The sequence below is a fragment of the Cyrtonyx montezumae genome, unplaced genomic scaffold, assembly GCF_038088225.1.
Source record: "Cyrtonyx montezumae isolate F1298 unplaced genomic scaffold, pur_monq_1.0 scaffold_13, whole genome shotgun sequence".
Lineage (NCBI taxonomy): Eukaryota > Metazoa > Chordata > Aves > Galliformes > Odontophoridae > Cyrtonyx > Cyrtonyx montezumae.
Window position 1 is genome coordinate 14225599 of NW_027071859.1, and position 25968 is coordinate 14251566.

At 44.6% G+C, this 25968-nt stretch overlaps 1 protein-coding gene across 1 annotated transcript; it reads left to right on the forward strand.

Annotated features, from left to right (window-relative positions):
* The first annotated feature begins 719 nt into the window (after positions 1–719).
* Positions 720–24190, forward strand: YWHAQ (tyrosine 3-monooxygenase/tryptophan 5-monooxygenase activation protein theta). The gene is made up of 6 exons (XM_065730734.1): positions 720–835; positions 1715–2099; positions 19235–19358; positions 21488–21651; positions 21995–22090; positions 23119–24190. Exons 2-6 carry the CDS (start codon positions 1806–1808, stop codon positions 23176–23178), a joined length of 738 nt encoding a protein of 245 aa, XP_065586806.1. The 5' UTR covers positions 720–835; positions 1715–1805; the 3' UTR covers positions 23179–24190.
* The last annotated feature ends 1778 nt before the right edge of the window (positions 24191–25968 follow it).

A 25968-nucleotide genomic window follows, 5' to 3' on the forward strand; every position in this document is an offset into this window, starting at 1 on the left:
GAAGACCACCAGCTTTGGCTCCCAGCACAGACCCGATGTCCGCGTGCATCACCGCATCCCCATCTAAACACAGACAGCAGCGCTGGGAGCTGAGACAACACCCCGAGGTGACTCAGAGCGCTCATCTGCCGGGATGCTGCGCGGACATGACTAAATTTGGCGATGCTGGAAGCCAAGGTGAGGGCTTCCAGAGCTTCCCGCGGGCGCGCCGTGCTGCCGGGCGCAGTGACAAAGGCGCAAGGCCGCTCTCTGTTCTTACAGTCTCCCCTCGGCAGAGCGCCCGGCCCCGAGCACCGAGCCCGCCCTGCGCAGCCCACCGGCGCCACAGTGCCCCTCCCCATCCGCCCCTCCCCGTCCGCACACGCACCGCCTCCGATCCCCGCTCGCCGCTCCCGCGCCGCGGCCGAGCCCGGGCTGCCGGGGGAGGGCGAGCAGAGCGGAGTTGGTGGGGAAGGAGGGGGAGGGGGGGTTGTAGCAGTATCGCCATGGCGACAGTGACGTCATCTCACCCTGGATCTAATTGGAGGAAACCCCGTGGCCCCAGCCGCAGCCCACGGGCCAACCGAGCTTGTGCCCTGCCTGCGCTCGCCCCCGCGGCGGCGCGCCGCCCTCGGATTGGCTGTCGGGGCGCGGAGGGGCGGGGCTGGGCTCGCAGGCGAGGCCGCGATTGGCCGCGTGGGCGCGGGCCGAGCAGCGGGTAGGCTTGCCCGTGCCAACGCCCTTTAGCGCTGGCTCTCGCCCGCGACGGGAGCGGCTCTTTCTCTCCGCCACAGCCCCGAGCGAGGCGCAGCCGATCGGGTGCCGCCCGCGGCCCGGCCTAGCGCAGCGGACTCAGGTGAGCGCGGCGCCGCGTCCCTCCGGCGGCCGCCGGGCCCCGCCTCGCCTCGGCGCCGCGTCCTCCATTTTGTGAGCGCGGCGCGGAGCGTTCGGCGGCCGCGGGCGGCGGGAGGCGCCGCCATTTCGTACCCGCGGGGCTTCCTCTCCGCTTCTCGCCTCGGTTCCTCCCTGCCCCGTCGTCCCCGGGGACGCGGCCGCCGTGGAGCCGCCGGGCCCCCGCCCTCACCGCGGCCCCGACCCCACCCATCGACGGCCGCGGCGCTCTTGTCCGAGAACGTGGGCCGTCTGTCCAATGCCTCCGTCCCGGGGCCGCTCCCGCCGTGCCCCGCCGCCAGGAGGCGAAGCGGCCCGAGCTGCCCGCGGGGCCGCGCCCGGCCCTGGCTTCGTTTCCCGCCCCGCTGCGCTGCGGCCTCAGGGCCGAGCGCGCCGCACTCCTTTCTTTCTTCTTAAGCATCGCGTAACGCGCCGTTCTCCGGCCCTGCGCTGCGGGGTGAGGCCACGTGGGGAAGGCCCCGGGCTGCCTGGGAGCTGGGGCGCCTCCTGTACGTCCCCGTTACGCTGCGCTTCACTGTGTTCGGACGGGGCGCGCGGGGTGAAGACGCGAGGTCGCTCTGGTGCTCAGATGCACCTTCCCCGCGCTCGGACCTCGGGCCTTTACCCCTTGGCCGGAGCTGCGTCCCATCTCTGGTTGGGCTTCTGAGCCACCGCTCCCTCAGTGCGAGCCCCGGGAGCGGCACCAAGGGTGGGAGGAGTGCCAGTGCCGCGCCGTGGGCCGCATGTGGGGTTGGGAGCTCCCAGCAGTGCCGGTAAGGGGCTGCAAGGACGCATTGTTCAGCGTTGCCTCCCGGAGTCACGGTTGCTGTCCTCTCCCTGGCAGGCTCTGAGGTGCGTTCTCTCGCTGGCAGCGTGACGTCCCCAGCTTCTCCTGCCTTTGCTACGACACTGCCCTCGCCCCGCCGCCGGCCACCATGGATAAGACCGAGTTGATCCAGAAAGCCAAACTGGCGGAGCAGGCCGAGCGCTACGATGACATGGCCACCTGCATGAAGGCGGTGACTGAGCAGGGGGCCGAGCTGTCCAACGAGGAGCGCAACTTGCTCTCTGTGGCCTACAAGAATGTGGTGGGGGGGAGACGCTCTGCCTGGAGGGTTATCTCCAGCATCGAGCAAAAGACAGACACCAGCGACAAGAAGATGCAGCTTATCAAGGACTATAGGGAGAAGGTGGAGTCCGAGCTCAGGTCCATCTGCACCACTGTGCTGGTGAGTGGGGGCTTTCCTTTTCCTCTGTCTTGTTGAGAGAAGCTGTGTGCTGCTGTTTTGAGGAGTAAGGCTGGGAGCTTGACTGGGGAATATGTGAAGTATTAATGGTGGGATGGGGGAAGTCAGTGCAGTAACTTCTGCAGCTGCTACATGGGTTGCTGTGAGGCAGAAAATCCTCTCTGCACTTTGCTGTGGGTGCTGGATGTGCGGAGGTATTTGAGATAAGCTCAGCTGTATTTGAGCATGTTTGAGGTGCGTGTTTGATGGAGTGACCTGTGTGCAGTACTGCACTAACTGAGCACAGATGCAGAGAATTCAGGCTCATGCCTGTTGGTGCTGTGGTTAGTAAACTCATCTTCATAAGGTAAGCTGAGAAGAAAATTAGAGCCATTTATTTCTTAAGGTTGGAGCTAGTAACTTCTTAAATGCATTTAAATTAATGACGTTCATTTGATTTACTGCTTCATGTGAGGAAATACTTTTTAGAGACTTTAAGGGATGATTTTAGGTTTTCTTTCTTAGATATATGGTATGATTTTTATAAAGTAAGATTTCTTCATTGAAACTAGGAAACAGGTAGGTTGGCTTTGTCATACTCAAGTTGATTTGTTGGGGTTGTTTAAAGTGAATTTACAGTAATTTTGAACTAATACACAACTGAGGTTTGAAAGCAGGATATTCTATGATGGGTATAGTGCACCTGAGCATGTTTCAAAGCCCAGGAATAAATTTCTGTGCCAGGAGCAGAATTCCAGATGCTGTTGATAGTGAAGTGGTATCACAGTGGCAGAGGAGCACCACAGACCTATGTCAGCAGCATGGAAGGCATGTGACCCTATTCTGGGTGTCAGGGTATTCAGGATGCAGGAAGCGTGTGTGTGTGGTGCAGTGGTAATGGTGTGGCATGTAATCTTCAGTGGTTAAGCTATGCATTTTTGATCTCTAGTATTGCAAGCATGAGAAAGGAAGTGAGCAAGGAAATAAACAGTTTTTGATTTAAGCATATCCTGAATTGGGTTAGGAGACCTGAGTTTAAAGATGATAGGTTTGGAAGTGACAGAATTTGCATCTTGTTAAGTGTTCTGGCTCGTGTATAAGGGTGCTTCTTTGGATTGTGTTGAAAATATGTATGTGCTTCATTGCATGCTGCCACCTAGATTAGTTTATTACTACAAGTTCAAGGCTTTTTCTAAAATGAGTCACCTTTGCTTGAAAATAACTTGAAAATGCATTAGTGAACTGAGTCAATTTCTTAGTGCGTTTAAGAGTCCTCATCTTCCAGAAAAACTTGTTTCCACAGTTATGCCTATAGTTGATTTGCAAACGCTTCAGCTTTGTGAAAATGGTGCTTGAGTCTTGTTTCCTGTGAAAAGATTGTTGCTGAAATTAGGGTGTCAGTACTAATCCTATTGTGGTATCTCTGAATCTCCTTTGGATTCTCTTTGGAACATGCTTCTCGAGACCTGAGCATCGAGCTTAGTCTTCAGACTTCTTAATCTACCTCTGTCCTTCTCCTTGATATACGGATCCTAAGGGGAGGTAATGAGTAAAATCCCGTGCTGTGCCATCTTAACAAGGAGCTTGTGTTTCTCTGGGGAGGGGGGGGTTGGATGCCTCTGGATGGTAAATTGGCAAGCCATATTAATCAGTGGCTGTACTGAAATTATTCCACTTGTATCAAATGGTGTACAGCAGTGACCACGAACCTCTAGTGTAGGGAAAGCAAGCTCCACCTGCCTGCCGTCTTCTTCTCTGCATTCTAGTCCATTTCCTCTATTAACAGCCACAGCCTGGTTGGCAGCTTCATCCTTCTTGCCTGGAAGGCTGCAGGAAGTGAAGACAGAAACCTTCAGATGAGCATGCCTGCCCAGTTCCACCCCGCTGGCGAAGGTGTGCCTCCTCTGCTGGGAGATGACTGTTACCTGCTGCAGGCCTTCGTGCTTAAACTCTCTGTTGAGTGCCATGCGCAGTTACATTTTGCTCTGCTTCTTTCCTTCTTCATCTGCCCACTGCTGCTCTGCCCTGTGAGTCAGCAGCAGAGTTGAAACTCACAATGTGCAGGCACTACAAAGGATGGTTTCCTAAAGCTGAGCCACAAAGAGCTTTTGATTCCTTCATCTTTGAGTGGTAATTTCTTAGGTACTAATGCTGTGGTGTCTGCTTTCACGTCTTCAGATCCTTGAATCTGAACTTTGGTGATGCTTTTTCAGTTCTGGGAAGGCAGCTAAACTGAAACAACTGCTGGCAAATAGTATGGAAAGGTTGCTTGTCATCTGGAGTATTTGGAATTAGCAAGGGTGGATGCACTGGGTGGAGTGGCTGCCGTTAGTCATACCACTAACAGGTTTTTTTTCAAAAGTTTTTTTTTTTATTACTGGTATGGCACAGCTTTTCAAGGTGAAATGTATCTGCTCTTGTAGAAATACCTGTGTGCAAGCATTACAGAATACTACCAATTGCTGATTAAGTCACCAGCACTGAATCCACAATGATTCCATTCCTGGAAAGAGTGCCTCAAAACAATTAGATAAGGCACTGTGGTTTGATAAGGACTCAAACATCACAAGAGTAGAAACATCCAAGATCATGTTGATGCATATATTCATGTGCACATCTGTATATGTAAAGATATATGAAAATGTACCTCTGCATTACTAAATATTTGATGGGTGTACCCTGTCAGTGGCTGTGTTATGATCTGAGAGAGTCCATCTCGTGCCAAGCAGTGGAAGTGTTGAATGGTCTGCTGTCCAAGTAGGAGCAGATGTGGTCCGAGCCCTTCTCATCTGCTGATTTAGTGACTGGTCTTCCAAATGAAAGTGACTCTTCAGTGAAGAAGTGGTAGATTTGTCAAACAATGTGTGTGAAAAACTGTATTTGAAATGTATACCAGCACACTTTATTCTTGCATTGATTGCTTAATTATTTGGTAACAGAGAGAACTGATGTTGAATTTCTCCTTAGGAATTATGGTCCAAATGGTTCTGGAAACCTTTTTGTTTATAAAATAAAGAAATAGATTGGTATCTTTACGCTTTTTTTCTTTCTCCCTCGCCCCTCCATACACTCTGAGAGCAAAGTTCATGTTCATTCCACATTCAGAGAGTGATTTCAAGGCTGGGATGCCGGATAGGATAGAATAGATGGAAGCAGTAATGATTTTCATGTGACCAGCGACATAATGTAAGACACTTTGAACGTGCAGTGTGTGCTATCAGGCTGTGACTCGAGGTTCTTTGCATTTTCCAGGAGGGTGACCTTTAAGTGAAACTTGTCTTGAGTGTACGGATTAAGCTGCTGGGTTTCATAAACTCAGTCCCTTTGCACATCGATAACTTGCATTATGTTCTAGCTCCCTGGGGGGGAACTGGTATAACGGGAAGCAGGATGCCAGTGCTTGACTGGAAAGCACTTCACTTTCCACGTGCATCTGCAGCATTTTTTCCCACGTGTATTTGGTAGCTCAGCATATGGGCTGTGTCTAGGTCCCCGTGTGATTTTGAGCCCTTCATGGAGCAGTAGAGGTGGAGTTTTGATGACAGCTTGCTTGTGGTTTAAGAGTTGCTAAGAGGTAGTGGTTTAAGCTGTTAAGACATTGAAACAGCAGTATGGTGGTGGTTACGTCCTCATGGCTCTAGCTGAAATGCAAACAGTTGCTCTAATCCGCTTCTTAAGTTACTGCAGAAGACTTAGATATGTGAGGTTTCTCTCTTCTTTCCAAATGTCTCTTTAGGATGTATTCCACAAGCAGTTTTCCATTGCACCATGTCAGGTATTTTTAGGAATGAGAGCATGCATCTGGGAATTTGAAAAATGGACTATAGGTAATGTTACTTGTGTTTGTGGTACTTTTCTGTACCCTGTGGTAATACCTGTAATGAAGTAGTCTCGAATAGGAGGGTTGTACCTTAGTTCAGTTATTAGTGCCTTCAGGTTGAGAGGATGCTTGTAAATGTTTGATCTTCTGTGAGATTGCAGCATTCATTTCTGAAAGCGTGGTGTAGCATATTGCTTTTGCCAGCTCCCCTTTCCTTCCTTCCTCCTCCCCCTCCCCTTCAGACTGCAACTGTGTTAATACTTCTGCTTTGTGTAAGAAACAGTAAATACTGAGGGTAAAATCTCTGTCCTTCTGGGTTTATTCCTTCTGTGGATCTTGTTCTAGAGCTAATCTATTAACTAAAAAAAAAAAAGAGAAAAACCAACCACCATTGAAAAATACCTATTAGAAAACACTGCTTCTCCAACAAATTCATCATTTCATTGTAAGTGAAGTTGGTGGTTTTGTGCAGAAGCAAATTGATTCCTGACTTCAACTAAAATATCTGATGTCAAATGGTAAATAAGCTTTGAACATAACCCTGTTTTCCAGTGCTGTTATATCTGGCCTGAAAATGAAATCCTGATTTTTTTTTTTAGTTGTACATGTAGGCATCGTAGAAGGATAGAGGGATTTGAGTTGGAAGGGACCTTCAAGATCATCTGGTTTCAGTGCTCCTGCAAATAGGGAGGGATGCTCCCTCTAGATCAGGTTGCTCAAAGCATCTGATAGGTTCAGTGAGTATCAGCTTGGTGCTGCTATGTGAACAAAACTAGTTCCTTATTGCTTTCCTATTCTAAATGAACCCCCTAAGTTCACACAGGAATTGCATTGCAGAGGTGAGACTGGCATCTGAATAAAGGCATGTTAGAGTATTCAGACACTGGGAGTTGTGTAAGATGCAGCTTTAATCTGAAGATCAGATACATTAACAGTGTAACAATAACATTTTTAATTAACAGTACTTTGGGACTTGTATTAGCTGTCCTGACAGTAGCTAGCAGTGCCTCACGTAATTTTTTTTGCCATCTTTACACTGAAGCAAATGCTGTTGACTTACCCACGCTGTAAGTAACGGGCTAAAAAGCAGCTACTCCATGGCATGGAGCCAGGCCTTAGGCTGGGAACAGTACTTCTTGGCAAATCCACAGTTGTGGAGTTAGCATTAAAGACTGTTTTAAATGTAAGTTCAGATTATGAATTTTATATTTAACTTAGTCAAATTTGTATCACTTATTTTTTAAAAATTTGTATTGGGTTTTTTGTTTTGCCCTTCACTAGCATCTGCTGCTGGAGCAGTACACATTTTCTTGCAAGGAAAACTTAATCCATTTCTGAGTTCCCACAACTTTCAGTCCTGCAATGCGTGGAGGTTCTTGGAGTGACAGATCTGCTGGAGCACAATGAAAATAGTGCAGGGTGGTGGCTGAGGCCTCCCTCCTGTGCGGTCATCACTTGCAGCATACCACCCACCCAACTGGATGCTGACCTACTGAAATGTATGCAGAGTGGTGAAGGATACAGGATGAGTGGCAGCAAAGCGTTCTGTTTGAGGTCCTGGAAGCTTGTCTCTCTGTATTTGTGCATGCAGTCTTACTTCCCTTTTTAGAAGCTGCAGGGGTGAGTTTAGATCACTGATTTGATATATGCAGATATCTAAATCTTGAGGTGAAGCTGAGAATGAGGTTCATAAACGTCTGTGGAAGGTGGAAAAGCATTGGCTTGAGGCTTGTCTGGTCTTAGAAGTTCAAGAAGTGATCACCAGCACTTCTGCAAAGTTGTGGCTGCTGGTGGCTCTGAGGGACCTATCCTGAGCGTTCTGTGAGAAGCAGGGTGTGAAGTAATTGGGAATAGGAAACCAGAAGACTAATGCAGGTGACCCAGCTGCTGAGAGTAGGGCAGCCAAGGCTTCATCCATCTCCAGTGTCAAATCCATATTTTAATTAGGTTAAGCTATAGATTAACTAGCATGGTTGTAGTAAAGCCTATTAAAGCACCCAAGTGCACTTGTACATCAACAATTATTAGATTTAGTGGAGGTCTTTTATTGGTGTGGTGGCCCTGAGAAAATGGGATGTACTTGCAAGCTAACAAAGACACCGTTGCTTTTTTTCTCTGCTGAGGCAGTGACATGTAACAGCTTCTTCTAAATCACTCGCAGGCAGGCATTTTTTCTGTCCAGCAGGTGAGCAGAGAGTGACAGCAGATAGTTGTGGAATAGATGCCTTTTTGAAATGAAGAGTAGAAGTCTATATGTTGAAGAAATAGAACTTGAAGGGACATCCTAGAGCTTGAGGGCTCTGAGTGGTTTATATCTTTGTGAGGGAATAAATACAAATTGGGGTTGGCTAGCACATTGTGAAAGCCACAGGTTTCTGCTAATTTCTGCATGGGGGCAGAAGCCTGGTGCTCTGGTCTCAGGAATGGAATACCACATTTTCAGAGGGTGAGGAGGACAGCTGGAGGTGGGAGGAGAGGATGTTAAAGCAGTGATGGAGATATTTTCTTCTCCTTAGTTCTGCTAGGCAGAGGTGTTTGTTAATGATCTGTGTTCTCTTAGTTCTGTAAATCTCACTTCTTTTGTTGTTGCAGTTTCTCTCTTTGAGAACAATGGGCTTGCTGACCCTAGATGTTACTGCAGTGTTTAAATGCTTTTGTACTTAGCAGTAAACACGAGTCTAATTCAATCAAGGGCTGACCAGCTAAGGTAACTTAAGACTATTCTTGAACACATGCAGTGCTTAATTTCATACAGCTCCATGTTGTTCAGTGGTCTGATGCTTACAGGTTCATCCTCATCATTTGTTTGCCAGGAAGCTGCGGCTGAGCATACATCTGCCTTCTAAGTCTTGTTCATTCAGCGTTGGAGTGGCAGTTCATGTGAACTGGGCTCTGCAGCCGTACCAGGCACTGGAAATAATTCCATATCTAGCAGCTCTGCACACCCACCACAACACAGGAGGCCTGTAAAGCAGGAAGTCCTGAATTACCTGTGGTTTTGCTTGTGCTTTTTTTTGTTATGTAAAAGGAGTGAAGTAAAGGTGTGTTGTACCAATTCCTAACATTGATGAAAGTCTTCATCTTTATTCCAGCCTTTAATTCCTATGGATGTAGGAGTCATGTTACACTCTGAAATCAGGAAGCTGTTTGCTCTGGTGCTAAATGTTTTAAATGCACTACATAGAGTTTTACCAGGCTGACACCATCATGTTTTCTGGATAAAACTTCTTCAGGAAGTTTTGATGTTGAATGAATGCTGCAAAATTCTTGTAAGCAGAGGTTTGAAGTGGTAGTAGGTAGGTGGGCACTTAGGAAGCCAACCCTGAGTTTGGTACTGTAAGAACTTGTTACAGTGAGGTTATCTGGAATGCTGGTGTTTAGTTCTCGTATCTTAGAGGTTAGACTTCAAGAGCTTAAGATTGTCTGGGTGGAGGATAACAAATTACTGGCATACTCTTAGTGCACTAAATAAAAAAGCATATAGCAGTCCCTCCTTGAAGTTACCATGAAGTAGAGAAGTACAAAAGGCTCTTCGAGCAGCCCTGAGCACTGAGAGAGAGGGAAGCATGTGAAAATCTATTTCTGTCTGTCAGTGGTAGCAAGCCTCTGATGTAGGGCTGCTAAACAGAGTGCAGAGATGAACTAAGTAAAACGGTCAAAAAGCTGTTGTGCAGAGTTCATTTGACATCACAAAAGCTTGGCTTTAAAAAGAAGTTGGCTGCACAAGAGCAGCTGCCATTAAACCTTGTGTCGCTCCTTGTGCTGTGGTTCACTTTCAGTCTTGCTGGCCTTGTATCTCAGGGTCTTCAGGACTTCTGTAGCTGCAAAACATGTCGGTAATTTTGAAGTGCAAATTTGGGCTTGGGCTGTTTTTCATCAATGTGGAAGATTGCAAATGAAGCACCCAGGAGGAGAGTTCTAGGTAGTTAGGGTCCTGAAGGGGAGGATTTGTTTAACTTAGGTTTACTAAGGGGAAAATGACACTGGAATATATTGGGAAATCTGGAAAATGTAGTTATGAAAGAAAGCTGCTAATCAATTGGAAATTAACCTGTCCATGTAAAAAAAAAAAAAAAAAAAAAAAGATAACCTTTCCTGAGAGCTTTGGCTGTGCTGTATAACCATTATTTAATCAGAAAATGCAATTATTGAAAAAAATTTTTTTTTTTTTTTTTTTTTTTTTTTGGAAATTCATTTCTAGGTTTGGCAGGAAAAAACTGTCAAACTGCAGACCTCTTTCATAAAATCTTGAAGTAAAGCTTTGGCTTTTGCTGGATAGTTGGTTTTGTCTGATGAAAATCTATAGAAAGGTGAACTTGCATTTCCGTGCTTAGAGTTCCTGGCTTACGTAGTTCTTTGGGGACCACAGAACTTCTTGTGTTGGGACTAATGTAAGCATGGAATGCTAATGCTAGATGAAATTGATCTCTGCCCCAGGTGAGAATAGTGCGGGCAGATGTGCTGCAGCTGAAGCTCCCAGTGCATCTGCTAAGTGGGATTCCAGATTGTTCAGGGCCAGTCCTAAATACAGACTGCCAGTTATTAAAACTAGCTAGACAACTGCTCAGAACTCAGTGGAAAAGATGAATTAGGTCACCCTCTCTGTTTCTATGCCCGGGTGCTTGCTTTGTCAGGTTGTCTTGTAAGGTCATGCCATTACTGGAAAGGCACACACGTGTTTTGTTCTATATAAACTGAAATACAAATGTCTTAGGAGGTCTGCATGAAAGCTGTTCAGTGCTCTCCCCAAAGGAGGTGATGCTGAGTGCTTGATTCCAGAGGATGAAGCGCTTACTTCTGCTGAATTAGTTTTGAAAGTAAAGTGATCCTGGTGCTGCAGCAGGGACTCTCCCTTTCCTGTCAAGAAAACAACTGCTGAATGTTTAAACACACCTAGGTTGCAGTGAGTCATTCTGTGGACTTTGGAATGACTGACTGGGACTTGAAATAGTCAGGGACTCTTAATACCCGTTTACTAGATGATTAAAGCAGGCAGTTGTATGTGAGTGCAAGCCTTCCTGAAAGCTCTGAGCATACGTCAGGTGTTTGGAACACGTAATATTCAGGCTGTTTGGACTTGCAGGTGATAATTGTCTTAAAGGAGTAAATTGGTCATATGTTAGTCTGAACCATCTCACCAGCTTCTCATCTTTAACTGTGGTTGGTGGAAACCAGTTCCCTGTATCTGCTTATAGGTATCATCGTATGGGAACGTGATGGAGTTCCAGAAGCTGCTGGGAAAATTCCTTTGTCTCGAGTATTTTGTATGCTGTAGGCCTGGCTGAATTTAGGTAGGGTTGCACGCTTTGTGTGGAGTATCTGTTGGATTTAAGCTGCTTGTTTTCCAGATGAGATTGAGCGTGACCTTGAACGCACGTTTGGAGCAATGAGTTAACTTTCTGCAAAAGAGTTCTGATGTGCACTGTGAGCATATGTGTGTTTGATTCTTTGCTTAGGTGTAGCTGTTGGCCTTGGAGGGGTGTGACCGTTGTGTGTGCTGTTGCAAGCAAGTACAGCATTTAGCTAATTAGAGCTGCTCTCACCTATGTGATGTGTTCTGGTGGTTAGCTTCAGAGCTTGGAAATAACAGTTGAAAATATAGAGCATTCAGCATCAGAAGAGGAGGAATGCCTGGCAAGGGTGATCATACTGAACATAGTCTCTTCAAGAGAAATAACAGCTGAAGAGCACCTCCTGTGGCAGGGCTGATGAGCGTTTGGACAGCAGAGCCCGTGAGAAGCTGAAGTTCAGGGAGCTCACCTCTTTTTATTCCGTGTCACTGAACTTCTGTCTTGGTGCTGGGACAACATATTTAATACTGTTCACATAGATACTGATTTGTTTCTTTTTCTATCAAGGAGAAATCCTAATGAAAATTCCTTTCTGCTGATGCCCTTTTTTTTATTCATTGGTCATGCTAGGGAAAGCCTAGTGTGAGATTTTATCCTTGATCACTAGAACCTGCAAATCCAAATTGCTTCCCCACCAGCTATTATGTTTGCTTTTAAAGAATAACACAATTCTATGCCCAAAAGATGGCACAGCAACAGAATGAGCTGTTTTAAATAACTTGAAGTTAGATGCCAAGGCCTTAGGCACGAGAATGTTGCTGGAACAGTCTGAGTTGAAAAATCAGACTTTATTACTACTTTATTCTCAAAACTCAGTGCCGGGGATTTTGAATGCAAGCACACTTCCTCCAGAAGATGAGATGGCAGTTTGTGCACTTGATGTTCCTGGAAGCAGACTGCAGGCAAACATTGCTGCTTGTGATGCTTGATCTTGATATTGACTGATTCTGTATTTTTCCCTGATGGAGTGTAAGTAATGTAGGGCCAATTGAATTTGGTGACAAATATAAAACCCAAAGTGATTGAGTCTTAAGTGGCACAACTTAAATAACTTGGTGCTGCGTGACCTTAACCTGTCCCCAGTGTTGAGGAATGAGCGATGTCAATGTTTCAAATTAGGAGTTTGGTTTGCAACATTGAGACCTTCTGGAGTACTTGAGAACTTTGGCGTGCTTTGAAAAATAGACCTTGAGCTACTTGTAATCCTAGAAGTACCTGAGTTGGAAGGGTCCCACAAGTATCACAGGCTCCAACTCCATGCAGCACTGCCCAAAACCCAAAAGTGGGTAGTCTTTGGAGTTGACCTGGTTCATGTTCATCCTTTGGTATTAAACTGGTAAATGTGAAGAATGTAGATATGACTTAATGGCAATGACACATATGCAAAGACTTACGTTAATGGAATTCAGGAAGAAAAGCAAATACAGTATTGGTGCAGGTGCTGAAGGCAGCTATCAACTTAGTGCTGAAGCTGTTTCTTAAAAATCTTCTTAGAAGTCATCTTTGCTGTCAAGATTCATTATAGCCAAATTCATGGGAAGAGAAAGCAGCACAGATCAGATAGAGGTATTATTTCTCTGCCTCCCAAGTAAAATACATTTAAAAAAAAAAAAGCTAAGTTGTGCAGAAGGTATTTCGTATGTGTTGAGGTTGAACTTGATACCCTAAGTTGAGCTTGTCATCAAAGATACCCTCAGACTATGAGGAGGGGGCTTGGTTTTGCTGAAAAGGGGGCAGCAGAAAGCAGTGTGGAGTGCAGCTGCTTCATGAATTGTAGGGTCTGGATGCACACACAACAAATATGAAGGACCTGTGTCTTTATGGAGCTTCTCTGTCTCTATCAGGTCCTCCAAATGAATACATGGCTGGTATATTCCTTCAGGGCTTGCTGTTTATAAAGCATAATGATAAGGAAGTGATGAGAGCAGATGAATTAGGTGTAATGTTTCTGGCTCAGTCTAGTTGCAGTGGTCTGATACTGTGACTACGTGCTCACCATTGTTGCTGCTTAAACAGTGAGGGTTGAGGGAAAGTAGTGGTATGGCTTCTAGGCTGGGAGAGGGCTAAGGGAGAATCAGAAGAATCCAAGAAGGCGCTTGAAATATAGTTTCTTCTTTGGCATGTAAAGGAATAAGTGTGCCAGTGGTTGAGGGAGGGTATCACAACAAAATTCAGCTTTCAAGGGGGAGCAAGTGGGTTGTTCATGGGCTCCTAGCCAGCTTCCCACGGCCCCTTCAGGCAGCTATGAATCTGCTCCAGGAGCCATGTTGCTGGCATCCCTTCAGGAAATCAGTAAAAAAAAGCCTTCCTTTGGTGAGGGGGGTGGGAGGGCAGTAAGAATATTGTCTATGGGAATGTGATGATAATAGGAGGGAAAGTGGCACTCTGCAAACGTAGAAGTGAATTGAGATACGTAAGCAGTGCTAATGGGAAGGGAGAGGGGAAATCCTGTCATAGTGCAGGAAGGCCAGTGTGCAGCTGGAGAATAGCATGTTGGTGTACAGGAGGCAGCAGATACCAACCACAGATTTGTCACAGTGCAAACCTATTCTCATGCAGTCATCCTGAAATGAGTGGTCTGGTTTGAGAACAGACTCTTGATTCCTGCTGCTTCATCCTGCTTGTGGTTTGGAGAGTCACTCAGCAGCAGGGCAAGCCAGCAGCAAAGGACTCGAATATCATGTGGCTTTTCAAGGAAGCATCTCAGGTATGTTTCACTTGCTAGAACAGGTAATTACTGGTTCTTTAGAAGATACTAAGAATGGGTCTTAATGATGATGGCAGCTGTATTTTGTTGCATATATTTCTCTAACCTGCCTCATGCCCCCACAGATTTAAAAAAAAAAAAGCAGTGGGCATGTTTGCTCTGTGTGAATCAGAATGGCAGTCTGATGTTTTGACAAACCTGCTGGGGTCGTACATCCAGGAGTGCCAGGCTCTGTTTTCTAGTAAAATTTACCACAGCAAATTTTGAGGTGGCTGAGATCTCCCTTGTTGTTTAGACTGCCCATTTTCATTTCAGTTACTATTAAGCTCATATTTCACATGACGTTCTGTGACTGATTGCTGTCTGATGGGAAGGCAGAAAAACCCAAATGGGGAATGGTTGTAGGACATCTGGAGTTTTCTTGCCTGTTACTGTGCCTCTGTCAGCTCTCACTGCCCCACCAGCATTTTCCATTTATAGGACATGATAATGATGATGTCTTGAGATGAATGGCTCACTAAGTGCCAAATGCATTACAGATTTGAGAGATAGTCTGGTTAGCTAAATTAGCTCTACTTGGTCTGTTTGCATTCTCTTCTACCTACATGACTGATAAACACAAAATCTTGTTCTATTGAAGTCTACTTTAGAAAAAAAAAAGATGCACAAATGCAGAACAAATGTGCTTCACTCACTGATAGAGGTGCAGTTCTCTTATCATGTGATGTGATGATGATTTAGGAGGCCCTAAATCAGAGATGAGCTTTGAGTTGGAGCTGCTGTCTGGACAGCCCCACTCCTCCACCTGAGGAGCACCTAGGAAATAAAGCAGTGTGTGTAGCTTGCTCTTTGCCAACAGAAGAAAAGCTGCAGTTCATTCCAAACGTTAACTTATTTTGGTATTTTTCTGAGTCTTCTGCACAGAATCATGGCAGGCAACACTTGGAGGATGCACTGACACACTGCATGTCTGGCATCTCAGTGCCTCCCTACCCTCAGGAGAATCAACAGCTCCTCCTAATTTAACGTGTGCCAACTTAGTGTGCGTTCAGCTCCGTTGTGTGGGTCATTGACAAAAACACTGAGAAGAACTGGCCCTAAAATTGAGCTCTGGAGAACCCCAGTAGTGTTGGGCCAGCATCCTGATGTAACCTCATTAACTGCAACTTGGAGCCGGGCCCTTCAGCCCATTGTACTGTGTATGTGTCCAGCTATGCACTGTATGCTTTGTCCAGGAGGATACTGTGAGAGATGTTTTCAGAAGCCCTTCTGAAACCCCACAGCCACTGGGCAGGTATGTTTGTTATGGAAGGATAGTAAGTTAGTAAGGCCTCATGAACCTATGTTAGTTTTGTCCGATGACTGCCCTGTCTTTCAAGTGTCTTTGACTAACTCTCCATAATTTTACCAGACACTGAAGCGAAACTGACAGACCTATAATTACCAGTCTTCTTTTCTGCTTTCCTTGAAAATGGGAGTAACATTTGCCAGCTTCCAGCTGACTGGAGCCTCTGCAGTTTCCGCACACGGTTGACCAGCTGTGCCCAGTGCTCAAGCTGCACGCAGCCCAGCATAGCCCATCCTGCACCTAGAGAACTCGCCAAGAATTGCAGCCACTGCTGTCGAACCAGACTGAGACATGAGTTTCTCAGGAACAAGACCAAACATCCTACTCATTTTATGGTTTTTGTTCTATTTTTAATGTTCCCATTAAAAAAAAAAAAAGAATTATATTTTATATGTGGCCTGAGCCCATTTTTTCACTCCCTGCAGCTCAGGCAAGGCCGAACACTCATACTGTTGACAAATAACTGAGAGAAAGCTTATGGTACTTCAGTACCTTAGGATGAATGTCATCATGTCCCATAGACCTGTGTGCAGCAGCAAGTCCTCTACAAGTTCAGTGCCTGCTTACCCCTCCTGCAGCTGTTGTCTTTCAGCCTGTTATTGCTATTGAAGACAGCAGAAGAAGGCACTGAAAGTCTCTGCTTCTTTAAATAACAAACCAAAGTAATTAAAAAGCTGCGTTATCCAACACAGTATTAACAGCTTCAACTCCAACTGAGCCATGGCTGCATGAATTTTTTCCATATGGTGGTGAAGTGTTTCAGTAGTCCTCCTGTGTTTCTGGCCTTTCTTCCAAAGTCTGTATGCTTTCTTTTTCCTCCTGGAGCTTAGGAGGAAAAGGTTACCTTCTGGATTTTCGTGGACATTAGCAGGAACTTACACAAAGCTTATTTTTCCTCGCATTGATTCCTGCATGCACTGGTGTTCCAGACTCAGTATGTGGTGGAACAGAGTGAAAGCTATCACCAGCACATGGTTTCCCCAGCTGTTGTCCTGCCATCTCATGGCTTACTATTAAGAAGCCTGGTTTTTATCCCTTTTCCCCCTTGGAACTACTCTAAAGCTCTTTTTAAGTCAACCTTGCTAACTTACAAGAGCAGCAGAATGGATCTGATGGGCTGATTGGACCATCTGATCCCCTCCAAATGGAGCTGCCTACAACAGCCTGATGTTTCTTTGTGAGGTGGTGCTCAGCCATAGGGCAGGAGGCAGGCACAGCACTGGAATGTAGGAAGCTGTGTCTGAACATGAGGAAGAACTTATTTACCGTATAAATTGGATCTCTCCTGCTTAAGTTAGTCCCAGCCTTAGAACGTCCTTCAGAGATTAAGTTTTCCTGACCAGTTTAAGGAACCTTTCTAAGCATAGGTGTGTTAAGAGTCAACTTTCTCATTTTTGAGAAGTTTCTTTAGAACTTCTTCCTTGTACTTGAGGTTACTGCATTGCCATCTGAGACTTAGAGACTGTTTTGTGTAGCATCGTGCCATCATGGCTGGCACAGACATCCATCTGAGAAGAGCACCAGGAAAATACCTATGCAGAGCTGAAATGTGAAGTTTTTCTCCTTGCAGAAACCTGTAGGGTGCGAATAAGTTATTGTAATGTGAGTGACTCATGCAAGATAGCAGTATTAATGTGATTTTATTACCCACCTGCCTACTCTGTCTTAATTCTTGTTTTGAAACATATCTAAGGCTTTGCTGTTGCTTCCATAACACCATTGAGGTGTGCTATTTAAAATATTTGTGCAAGCCCTTCATACTTCACTATGTGAAGGAAGAAGGGGTTTTTTTGAGTGGTTTATATGCCATATTAGGCAGTGTCTAGTCTTTGGTAGTCTTTCTTCTAACATGACAAGTCCTAAAAATGTCTGTTTCTGGTTTGGTAAGTGGAAGGAGGGCAGGTACCAGGTACCACCTTACACTTGCTGCTGTGTCCCCAGGACTTGTAAGTAGGAGCACTTCCAGCTCTTCACTGTTCCCTAATGCAGTGGTAGGAGGATATTGGGAGGGATTTACAAAGTGGACTGTATTGTGATGTTACATCTGTGGTAAGAACACTCTGTAGAAGCTTAGAAGGCATTTTTTCACCCAGCTGGAAGTGCCCTGCTACAAATGGCAGAATAATTACCAGCAGACACCTCAGAGGATTTGGGATGAGTAAGCTCTTGCAGGTGGGTTGCTGGTAGGTAGTGATAATGCTGTGGGAGTAGGCACTGGAAGAAGAATGTTTGAATCTAAAATTCACTTGAACATTACTTCTGTAGCAGCTTGGAGTTCAGCTTTCTGCAGTTTTTATGACCTGATAATTTTCCAAGTAACTAAACACAGATCTTTATCACTTAAATTCTTAGTGTGAAGTTGTTCTGAGTACTTTGGGGCTTGAGTGTTGGATCTTACTGGCAACTTCTGTAAACTCCAGAAAGTGTGGCTACTGAGGGGTCAGGAAAGACAGGAAACATTCTCCCCATCATCTCTCTGAAGCACCTGAGAGCAAAATACTGCCATGGCTGGCTGCAAATCCAAACCTCCTCCTCACCCCTACCATGGAAGGGCTAGGGGTGCTCACAGTCTGGAAAAGAAACTTATCTTCCCTGGAGGTCTGCAAACCTGTGTCTGAGTGTGGTGCCCAAATGCTCCCTGAACTCCAGCACTTGGGAGTGCCCACTGCCCCAGGCAGCCTGTGCCATGCCCACTGCCCTCTGGTGCAGACCCTGCCCCTGACCCCAGCTGCCCCTCCCCAGCACAGCTCCATGCCATTCCCTCGGGCCCTGTCACTGTCACACAGAGCAGAGCTCAGCGCTGCCCCTCTGCTCCCTGTGAGGAGCTGCAGCCACCACAAGGCTTTCTCTGTTTCTTTTCCTCAGCTCCTCTGCTGTGGGCTGAGTACACCGAAGGGTCTCAACCACAACATGTATTTATTGCCCTCCAGCCCCCTGTCTTTGTCTTCCTTTGGACACACTTGTATGCCCTTGGTGTACCGTGTCCCTCGCCTGCACCCAGTGCAGGAGGTGCAGAGCAGCCTCCCTTCTCTCAGCGGCTATGCTGAGTCCTGTGCAGCCCAGGGTCAGGCTGGCCCTATGGGCTGTCGGGGCACACTGTTGGCTCACATTCCTCTTGCTGTCAGCCAGAATTCCCAGATCCCTTCCTGCAGGTTGTATGCACTCCGGCCTCTCATACCCCAGTCTGTACGCATAGCCAGAGCTGCCTTTTCCTAGGTGCAAAATCCAGCACTTGTTGTTAAGCTTCATGTGGTTGGTGATTGCCCAGCCCTTCAATTTGTCAAGGCCTCAAGGGAAGAAGAGCTGTGTGAGCAAGTGAGCAGCAATTCAGGATGGTGCTGGCCAGGAGGATCTGGCTGTACCAGCTCCCAGTGCTGCTGTCTGATGAGGCTGGCTGCCAACTGGATGGGTGCAGACCTGTAGCTGCCTTGGATGGGTGGGTTGCAGATCCTTTACAGCGAGTCTCATGAATCCAATTTACACAGAATGCTGCACAGTTACTCCTCGTGCTTTTTTCCTGTAAAGCAGGATGAGTTCTTATAAAAAGGTTTGGCAATTATTGCATAATGTTTCGTTTTTCTGGTAAAAGCTTACTTCTTTGAAGTGATGCTTTTCAAATGAGAAGTGTGTATTCTGAAACGAAACTCAGTCCTGAAGTTTCCTGTTACTTTTTCTGCAGTCTGATCAGATGGCTGACACAACTGATTTTAATAGCATCTAGCGTTGTGTGTTTGCACAGTTTGTTCAGTCTATCTAAAATGCTCTTTCATCTTTTGATTTTTGTTTTTGCCCTTAATTTGTCGCTAACATTTGAAGCCTATCTAAAGGTGCTGGAGAGAAGAAATAAATTTAACTTAGTTGAAACAGTGTTTATAGCATGCTGATGTCTGCTTCTCTCTTTTTTTTTTCCAGGAGCTGTTGGACAAATATTTAATAGCTAATGCAACTAATCCAGAGAGCAAGGTATTCTACCTGAAGATGAAGGGAGACTACTTCCGGTACCTTGCTGAAGTTGCCTGTGGCGATGACAGAAAACGTGGGTGCCTTTTGGTCCTTTGTCTTTGTTAGCTAATGAATGTCAGTTTTGAGCTGTGGGGGAGAGAAAAGTGAACTACATGCATCAGTTTCTTACCCTGAATTTATGTGGAAGTTAGCAGTGTGGGAAGGACGAGGTTTGAGCTGAGAATCTCCCATTGTTTTTACAGACAGAGGGTAAAATTGTGAATAGGCTTTAACACAGTATGTGGGAAATTTTGGCTGGTGTTCTTACCGTCTGCCCTATACTTCTGGATGGCTGTCTGATATTCAGTGTTTGGGAAACAGCTAGGTGTGGGTCTGGAAACACACTTGATGTCTTCGTTTATGTTTCTGACTGTGGTGGAGTTGGTGATGAAGAGAGAGCAGTGCTCAGTGATATTTTTTTTTTACTCTGTGACTGTGTTATGCTTATCTATAATTTTAAGCATTTAAATGTGAAGTAGTCTTCATTGTAGCCGTTCAACTAAGATTTTAAATAAGTAACAACACTAGTAGTTCAGTATGCTGTGGAGAAAAGTGCAAGCTTCCTTAGAAGCTGTTGATGTTAACAGAGGTAATGTCATCCCAATAATTTCAGTTTGCCCTTCTGGACCCAGCAGCAAAGGCCTGGAAAACTTCACAGCCTGGCAGTCATTTGATATTGGGCATCCCAAGAATGCAGTTAGAACACATGCAGAGGTGGTCCTGAGTACCTCAGAAAGCTCTTGCAGTATTTTAACTCTGCTCAGAGGATGTTCTCAAGTAAATAACAGAACTGTCTTGCAAGGCGCCCAGGCTCTGTTGTGATGTTAGAAGTCACAGTATGGCATAAGTTAAGGATGCCTTTCTGTGTAAGAAACAGAAGCCAGTTCTAGAACAACGCGGTGGTAAAGAAGGGAGATGAAAGGCCTTGAAAATATTGAAATTGGAAGGTGAAAACACAGAAAACAGAATTAAAATCTTGCATTCTTTAGTTGCTTTCTGAAATTTGTAGTCCTTCCCCTTATTCTAATGACAGCAGCAGGTCTGAGTTCGGCACGTGCAACTTGTCTTTGGTTTTCACAAAGATGCTCTGATCTGAATTTTTGTCTCAAGCAACAGCTACAAATCTCTGGGCTTCTCTAAGCAGAGAAATACCAGCATATCTTAGCTGAAAAGACTGCACGTAAAGTGATACTATGTGCTGCCACAGGTTGTTGCTGTGGGAGAAGGACTGATTGATAACCTTACTAGTGGATTTTGTTGCTTTCCGTGCCAGGAGCTTGTGTTACATGCATCACCACGTACGCACATTGTGCTTGGCTTTTTCAAAGTGTCTCTAATATGTGAGTCAGTTTCCTGCATTAACTAGATTTTTTTGCCTTTTTTTCTTGTTCTCAGCAAATCAAGTATAGACCATTAGTGCTCATTACACTGTAAACATTGGAAAGCTTTGCGTGTTACAGGTTTCTTGAACACTCAGCAGATTTTAGTTAGCACTGTTGTTACTGGGGCTTCAGCAGAGGCATTCAGGGTTACTTTGGCCCTTTGGTTGTCTTCCAGAAGACAGTCTTGACCAGACCATGTGCAGCATTCCAAATGTATCTCCTTTGGCCTCTTGACCTCTTTACAATGTGGGATTTCTCTGAATTAATCTAGGCATGACCTTGTTTTTTATCTTGACTTCCTAATTCTCTCCACCCGTTTTTGAAGGCAGACACTTAGTTTTTCAGAACTATGGAGTACACGCCTTCTAGACTTCCTCCAAAAAGAGATAGGTCCATGCAAACTGTTTGCCATCTTAAAGCTACACACCCAACTCAAACGTGTGTGTCCATCCTGTGTAAAGAGAGCTCTGTAGAAAAAGTAATTATTTTCTTTTTTAATACCTGAAGATTGTATTGTGTCAGAGGTTGTACATTCGTAAGTCGAGCAGAGGTACTGTAGTAATTTTCAGTGTCTGTGTTTACTAACTTCATAGGTTTATCTGTCTTTGTAGTACCTTCATCTGCCCCCTGTGGTGTGCCAGTGTGTTAACTCTACCTAAAATGATTTAACAAAGTGTAGCTTCACTAAGAGCAGACCTAAGTGGAGGACTGTTCCTGCTAAGGGCAGTGTCTTTAATGAATAAACTAACTAGTACCTAAATATTTTGTGTTCTTTTAACAGAGACAATAGAAAACTCACAGGGAGCTTACCAGGAGGCATTTGATATCAGCAAGAAGGAGATGCAGCCGACACATCCGATTCGCTTGGGTCTAGCTCTTAACTTCTCTGTATTTTATTATGAGATTCTCAACAATCCGGAGCTTGCCTGCACACTGGCCAAGACAGTAAGTTGTTTTTCAGTTTTTTGTGCTTGCAGGGGCACTAGAAGATTGTTTATGCTTAAAATGATCTGAATGATTATTTCTTAGTGTTCATGCAGGCAATTATCCTATTAATCAAGTTTCCAAGCTTGTGTTGATGGTGGAATTAAAGGTGTGAAGCTGTCTGTATTTAAATCTGAAGCAGCACATCAAGCTTCTGGTGCCTTTGTGCCTGTTTCTAGTACCAGGTCACTAATTTCTAATGTTACTTTTTTGGATTAAAAAAAAATAAGCTGCCTATACTGATAAATTTAGCTTCTGTTTTTTAGTGATTGGTCAGTAGATAAAGATGGCTTAATTGTTGCAGGCGTTTGATGAGGCCATTGCAGAACTTGATACACTGAACGAAGACTCATACAAAGACAGTACTCTCATCATGCAGTTACTTAGAGACAACCTAACAGTAAGTTCGCTTTCTATGTGTGGTCAGTTCTGTAATCAAGTTGCTTAGAACCAGTTTGTCATGAAATAGAAACATTATTTGGCACAAAACGTGGCAGTTAATTCAGGCTGTTTACCCCATTATATTTTCAACTTATGCTGCATTAAAACTCAGTTATGATGTCATCAACCCCATGCAGAATGACAGCTTGGATTGTTCATATTCTTCATTTCTTGGTGGCCTTGGAAAGGATCAGGGGAAGGTGCATTTGTCTATTTTAACATGCAAAATAGGACGAGGAGTACAAAAATAGTGGTCCATGATGTGTATAGAGGTTCTTACTAAAGCCCTGTGATCACTACCCCAGAACTGAGATGTCTTTCCTGTTGTATATCCAGTGTAGCCTACCTTAATGCATTTTCCTGACATTTTTCATTAAAACAAAAGGTGTGGAACTACAGTGTACTAATGATGAGTTAATTTTTGAGTGTATGTTGTAAGGATTAGCTCTAAGAAAAGCACCTAATGGAACCTTTAGGCTCTTCATATATGCAACTAAGGTAATTTTTATAGAGAATATCCTCTCTGTGAATATTCCCTGCACTTAAAGTTGCAGCAAGATTTGTAACTTTCTTATATTTCTTCAGTAGAAATGGCTTTATTAGCACTGTAAAATGCTTTGTCTCAGTCACCAAAATGGTGATCTTCACTTTAGGATCTAGCCCTGCTTTTTAAATTAGTGTTACTCCCGAAGCTGATGTTGAGTGATCTCAGGATAACAGTGTAGCTCGTTACTAAGTACGGGAGTCTGGGCTTCACAATCCACTCTGCCTTTAATACCTGAGGGGCACAGCTGATTGTGCCTGCTGCATGGGGAAATGTTTCCAATTACCTCTCCACAAGCAAGTACTGGAAGTCAGGGTTGTGCAGCTCCAGTGCATCGGTCCTTTGCCTTAAATGTGATTGCTTATTTCTGTGTAATAGTTATCTCCTTCTGGAAATAAAAGCTCTGCTTCTGGAAGCTGATGCTGTTTTTCTTTTCTTTCTAGTTATGGACATCAGACAGCGCAGGAGAAGAATGTGATGCTGCAGAAGGTGCAGAAAACTAAACTGCACGTGGGGTGTCATTCTCCCTTTCCTTCTCAAGAAACCTTTTTACACGTCTCCATTCCTTATAGCTCCACTTGGATTTCCTATAGCAAAGAAAACCCATCCATGTGTATGGAAATCAATTTATAGTCTTTTCACACTGCAGCTTTGGGAAAACTCCATTCCTTGATTTGTGTTTGTCCTGGCCTTCCTGGTGTGCGGTTACTGCTGTAGAAAAGTATTAATAGCTTCATTTCATATAAACATAAGTAACTTCCAAACACTTATGTAGCGGACTAAAGTGTACCTGGTATTTAAAAACAAATCTGAACCAGTTCCTGCCAGTTGACTGTGTTTTATATTACAGTAAGATATGAAAATGTAGTTAATTGCAACTAAAGAGTGTTCCACATAGCTTTTAATTCTCCACATTCCCACCTTATTCTGCAGGTTTTCCTTTCCATAATTGACTTTCACATGCTACTGTGTATTTTTCAGTAGAGATATGGAAGTATTGGTCCAGATCAAGTTGAGCATTTGTAGCTTGAAGATTTACAAATTGAATTGCTTCCTGTGTAATGTAAGACAGGAGCTTGTGTGTTTGAAAACAGGGGCTACTCTTAATCTTCAGTTGCTGCTGTTTAAGTTTATATCCCTTCCCAATAAAAGTTCACTTACACTCCTGCCTTTGTAGCTCTGGTATTCACTTTACTATGTATTAGAAGCAGCATGTTACTGCCGGAGTACAGGCAGTGCTTTTTGGCAGACTAAAGTGCATGTCATTTCTTAATACACTGGAATGGGAAAACCAATTGAAGTTCACATGTCCGAGTATAAAATTTAGTACTTTTCCATGCAGGTTTGTGCACATGTGAGAAGGTGTCAAGTTTGTCCAGTGATTGTTACTTAGAGAGTTCGGACCACTATTGTGTGTTGCTAATCATGAATTGTAGTCCCAAAAAAGCCTTGTGAAAATGTTATGCCCTCTGTAACAGCAAAGTAACATGAAATAAAATTACATTTTATAAACCACTTACTGTTGACTTGTAACAATTCCATGTAATTGCTTAAGGGCTGAACTCAACTAGCTTGTGCTCCAAGCGTCTTTCTCAAATTCAGTGCATACTTGTAAAAAGTCTGCTTGTTGCTCTTAAACCCCTGTCATATTTGAGCAGTGTGCAAGCTATCCTGGATAACTTTTCATAGTTAACCTGACATGTGGACTTCTCAATAACTAAATCTACTTGAGCTAACGGCTTCACCTTATTTTAATGACTTAAAAAAGCAAGTAACCAATTTTCTTTTTAATGTTTTTCCCTGGCTTGCAAATCCTATCTTCTAAATTATGCCTTTGTTGTAATCTCTTGAAATGCTCCCGTTTGTCTTCCTGTTTCCCCCCCCCCCCCCCAGCTCATGGTTGTCATTATTACTTTATGGTATTCCAGATGCAGTTTTAGGAATGCTGAGGAATTCTTCCTCTAGCAGGTTAGTTTGTGTGCTGCCACGTCATAATCCGCTTTCTTTTGTTCTTAGACTGCTTTTAGTATTGCAGTTTCCCCAATTTTTGCAGCTTTTGTAATAATATGTTGCTATGTGGGTTTCTTTGTGTTTCATTTTTATTTCCCTAGATCATGTAAGAGTTTTTTTTTTCCTAAATCTCTACCTCTTAGTTCCCCATGTTGGTGGGTTTTAGAAAATATTTAACTCCTGTTAGCGTCCTGGCTAGACAGGATATGACATTATGGAAAAGGACGTACTGCTAGGCCGTGTAGGGTTCTGATGGTACATCTTCCACCTCCCATCTGTTTTGTTCATTCTTTTGAGTGTGCACAGTGACTATTCCTACAATAAAACTGTTCAGATTATATATGCTTCAACTGACATGCATTGCTTTAAGAAAATTAATGTATCAGTTCCATTTTCTTCATTCAGTCACTCTGAATTGCTGTCAAAGTATTGTGTGGCAGGATTCTACATAAACTCATATGCTTCTTAATTGGTGTTTTGGTTTCATAATTTCTTCCCCTCCCCCACGCATTCCCTATTGATCCTTTGTTTCACGAAGGTTTTAACTGCTAAGTGCTCTCACTCTCCTGCAGTGTGTTTCAGTATATGTACAGTAGCAGGCAGTGTTAGCTCCTCAGTTAAGAGCTTGCTTTCATTGCTGTTCTGTACTGCAGCCTCAGCATGCACTGCGTTGGTGCTTTGCTTTTTATCTCTTCCCTTTGCAACGTGCAAAGTGAGTTGTCAGTGTTTGTTTCAGGAGCACTGCTTGGGCCTTGTTATCTAGATTACAGCTTAATCTGTTCTTCCTAGTGTCCCTCGAGATGGGAAGCTTCCAGCTGCATCTGCGTGCTGTGCAGGAGATGCCTCTTGAAACAGCAGCACCAGCTCCTGAGCTTTAATAATACTGAGTGCAGCACCTTCTCATACTGTTACATCGAGAAGGCAGCAAAAAGTGTAGGGAAATAAGATAAAATAATGAAATGAATACTAGACTCTAATTTCCTAAATGCCTTTGGAAAGTCCCCTGTCCCCCAGGTATACAATTAGTGCAGCACCCAGGCTCATTAGATGTATTCATGTGGTATTAGGGTTCCTGGTTGCAGGAGACAATTAGCACTTGCATGCTGCCCCACCTCACTGAGGAGGACAGCGTGCCCCACAGCTTGGGAAACGGGCCGGGCTCACCGAGCCCTGCGTGTTCCTGGTGAGAATGCAGCTTTGCACCGTACCACTGACGGTGTGATCCAACGCTGTTCACTCAGAACTGCCTTGCTCTAGACGGGATTTTCACTTGCTGAAAGCGT

What these genes read in the sequence shown, in the direction of transcription:
- YWHAQ (XM_065730734.1), top strand. Translation starts at nt 1,806, where the DNA reads ATGGATAAGACCGAGTTGATCCAGAAAGCCAAACTGGCGGAGCAGGCC. An exon ending in CTGTGGCGATGACAGAAAAC is followed by an intron (nt 19,359 to 21,487) that starts GTGGGTGCCTTT and finishes TTCTTTTAACAG; the next exon opens with AGACAATAGAAAACTCACAG. An exon ending in TACTTAGAGACAACCTAACA is followed by an intron (nt 22,091 to 23,118) that starts GTAAGTTCGCTT and finishes TTTTCTTTCTAG; the next exon opens with TTATGGACATCAGACAGCGC.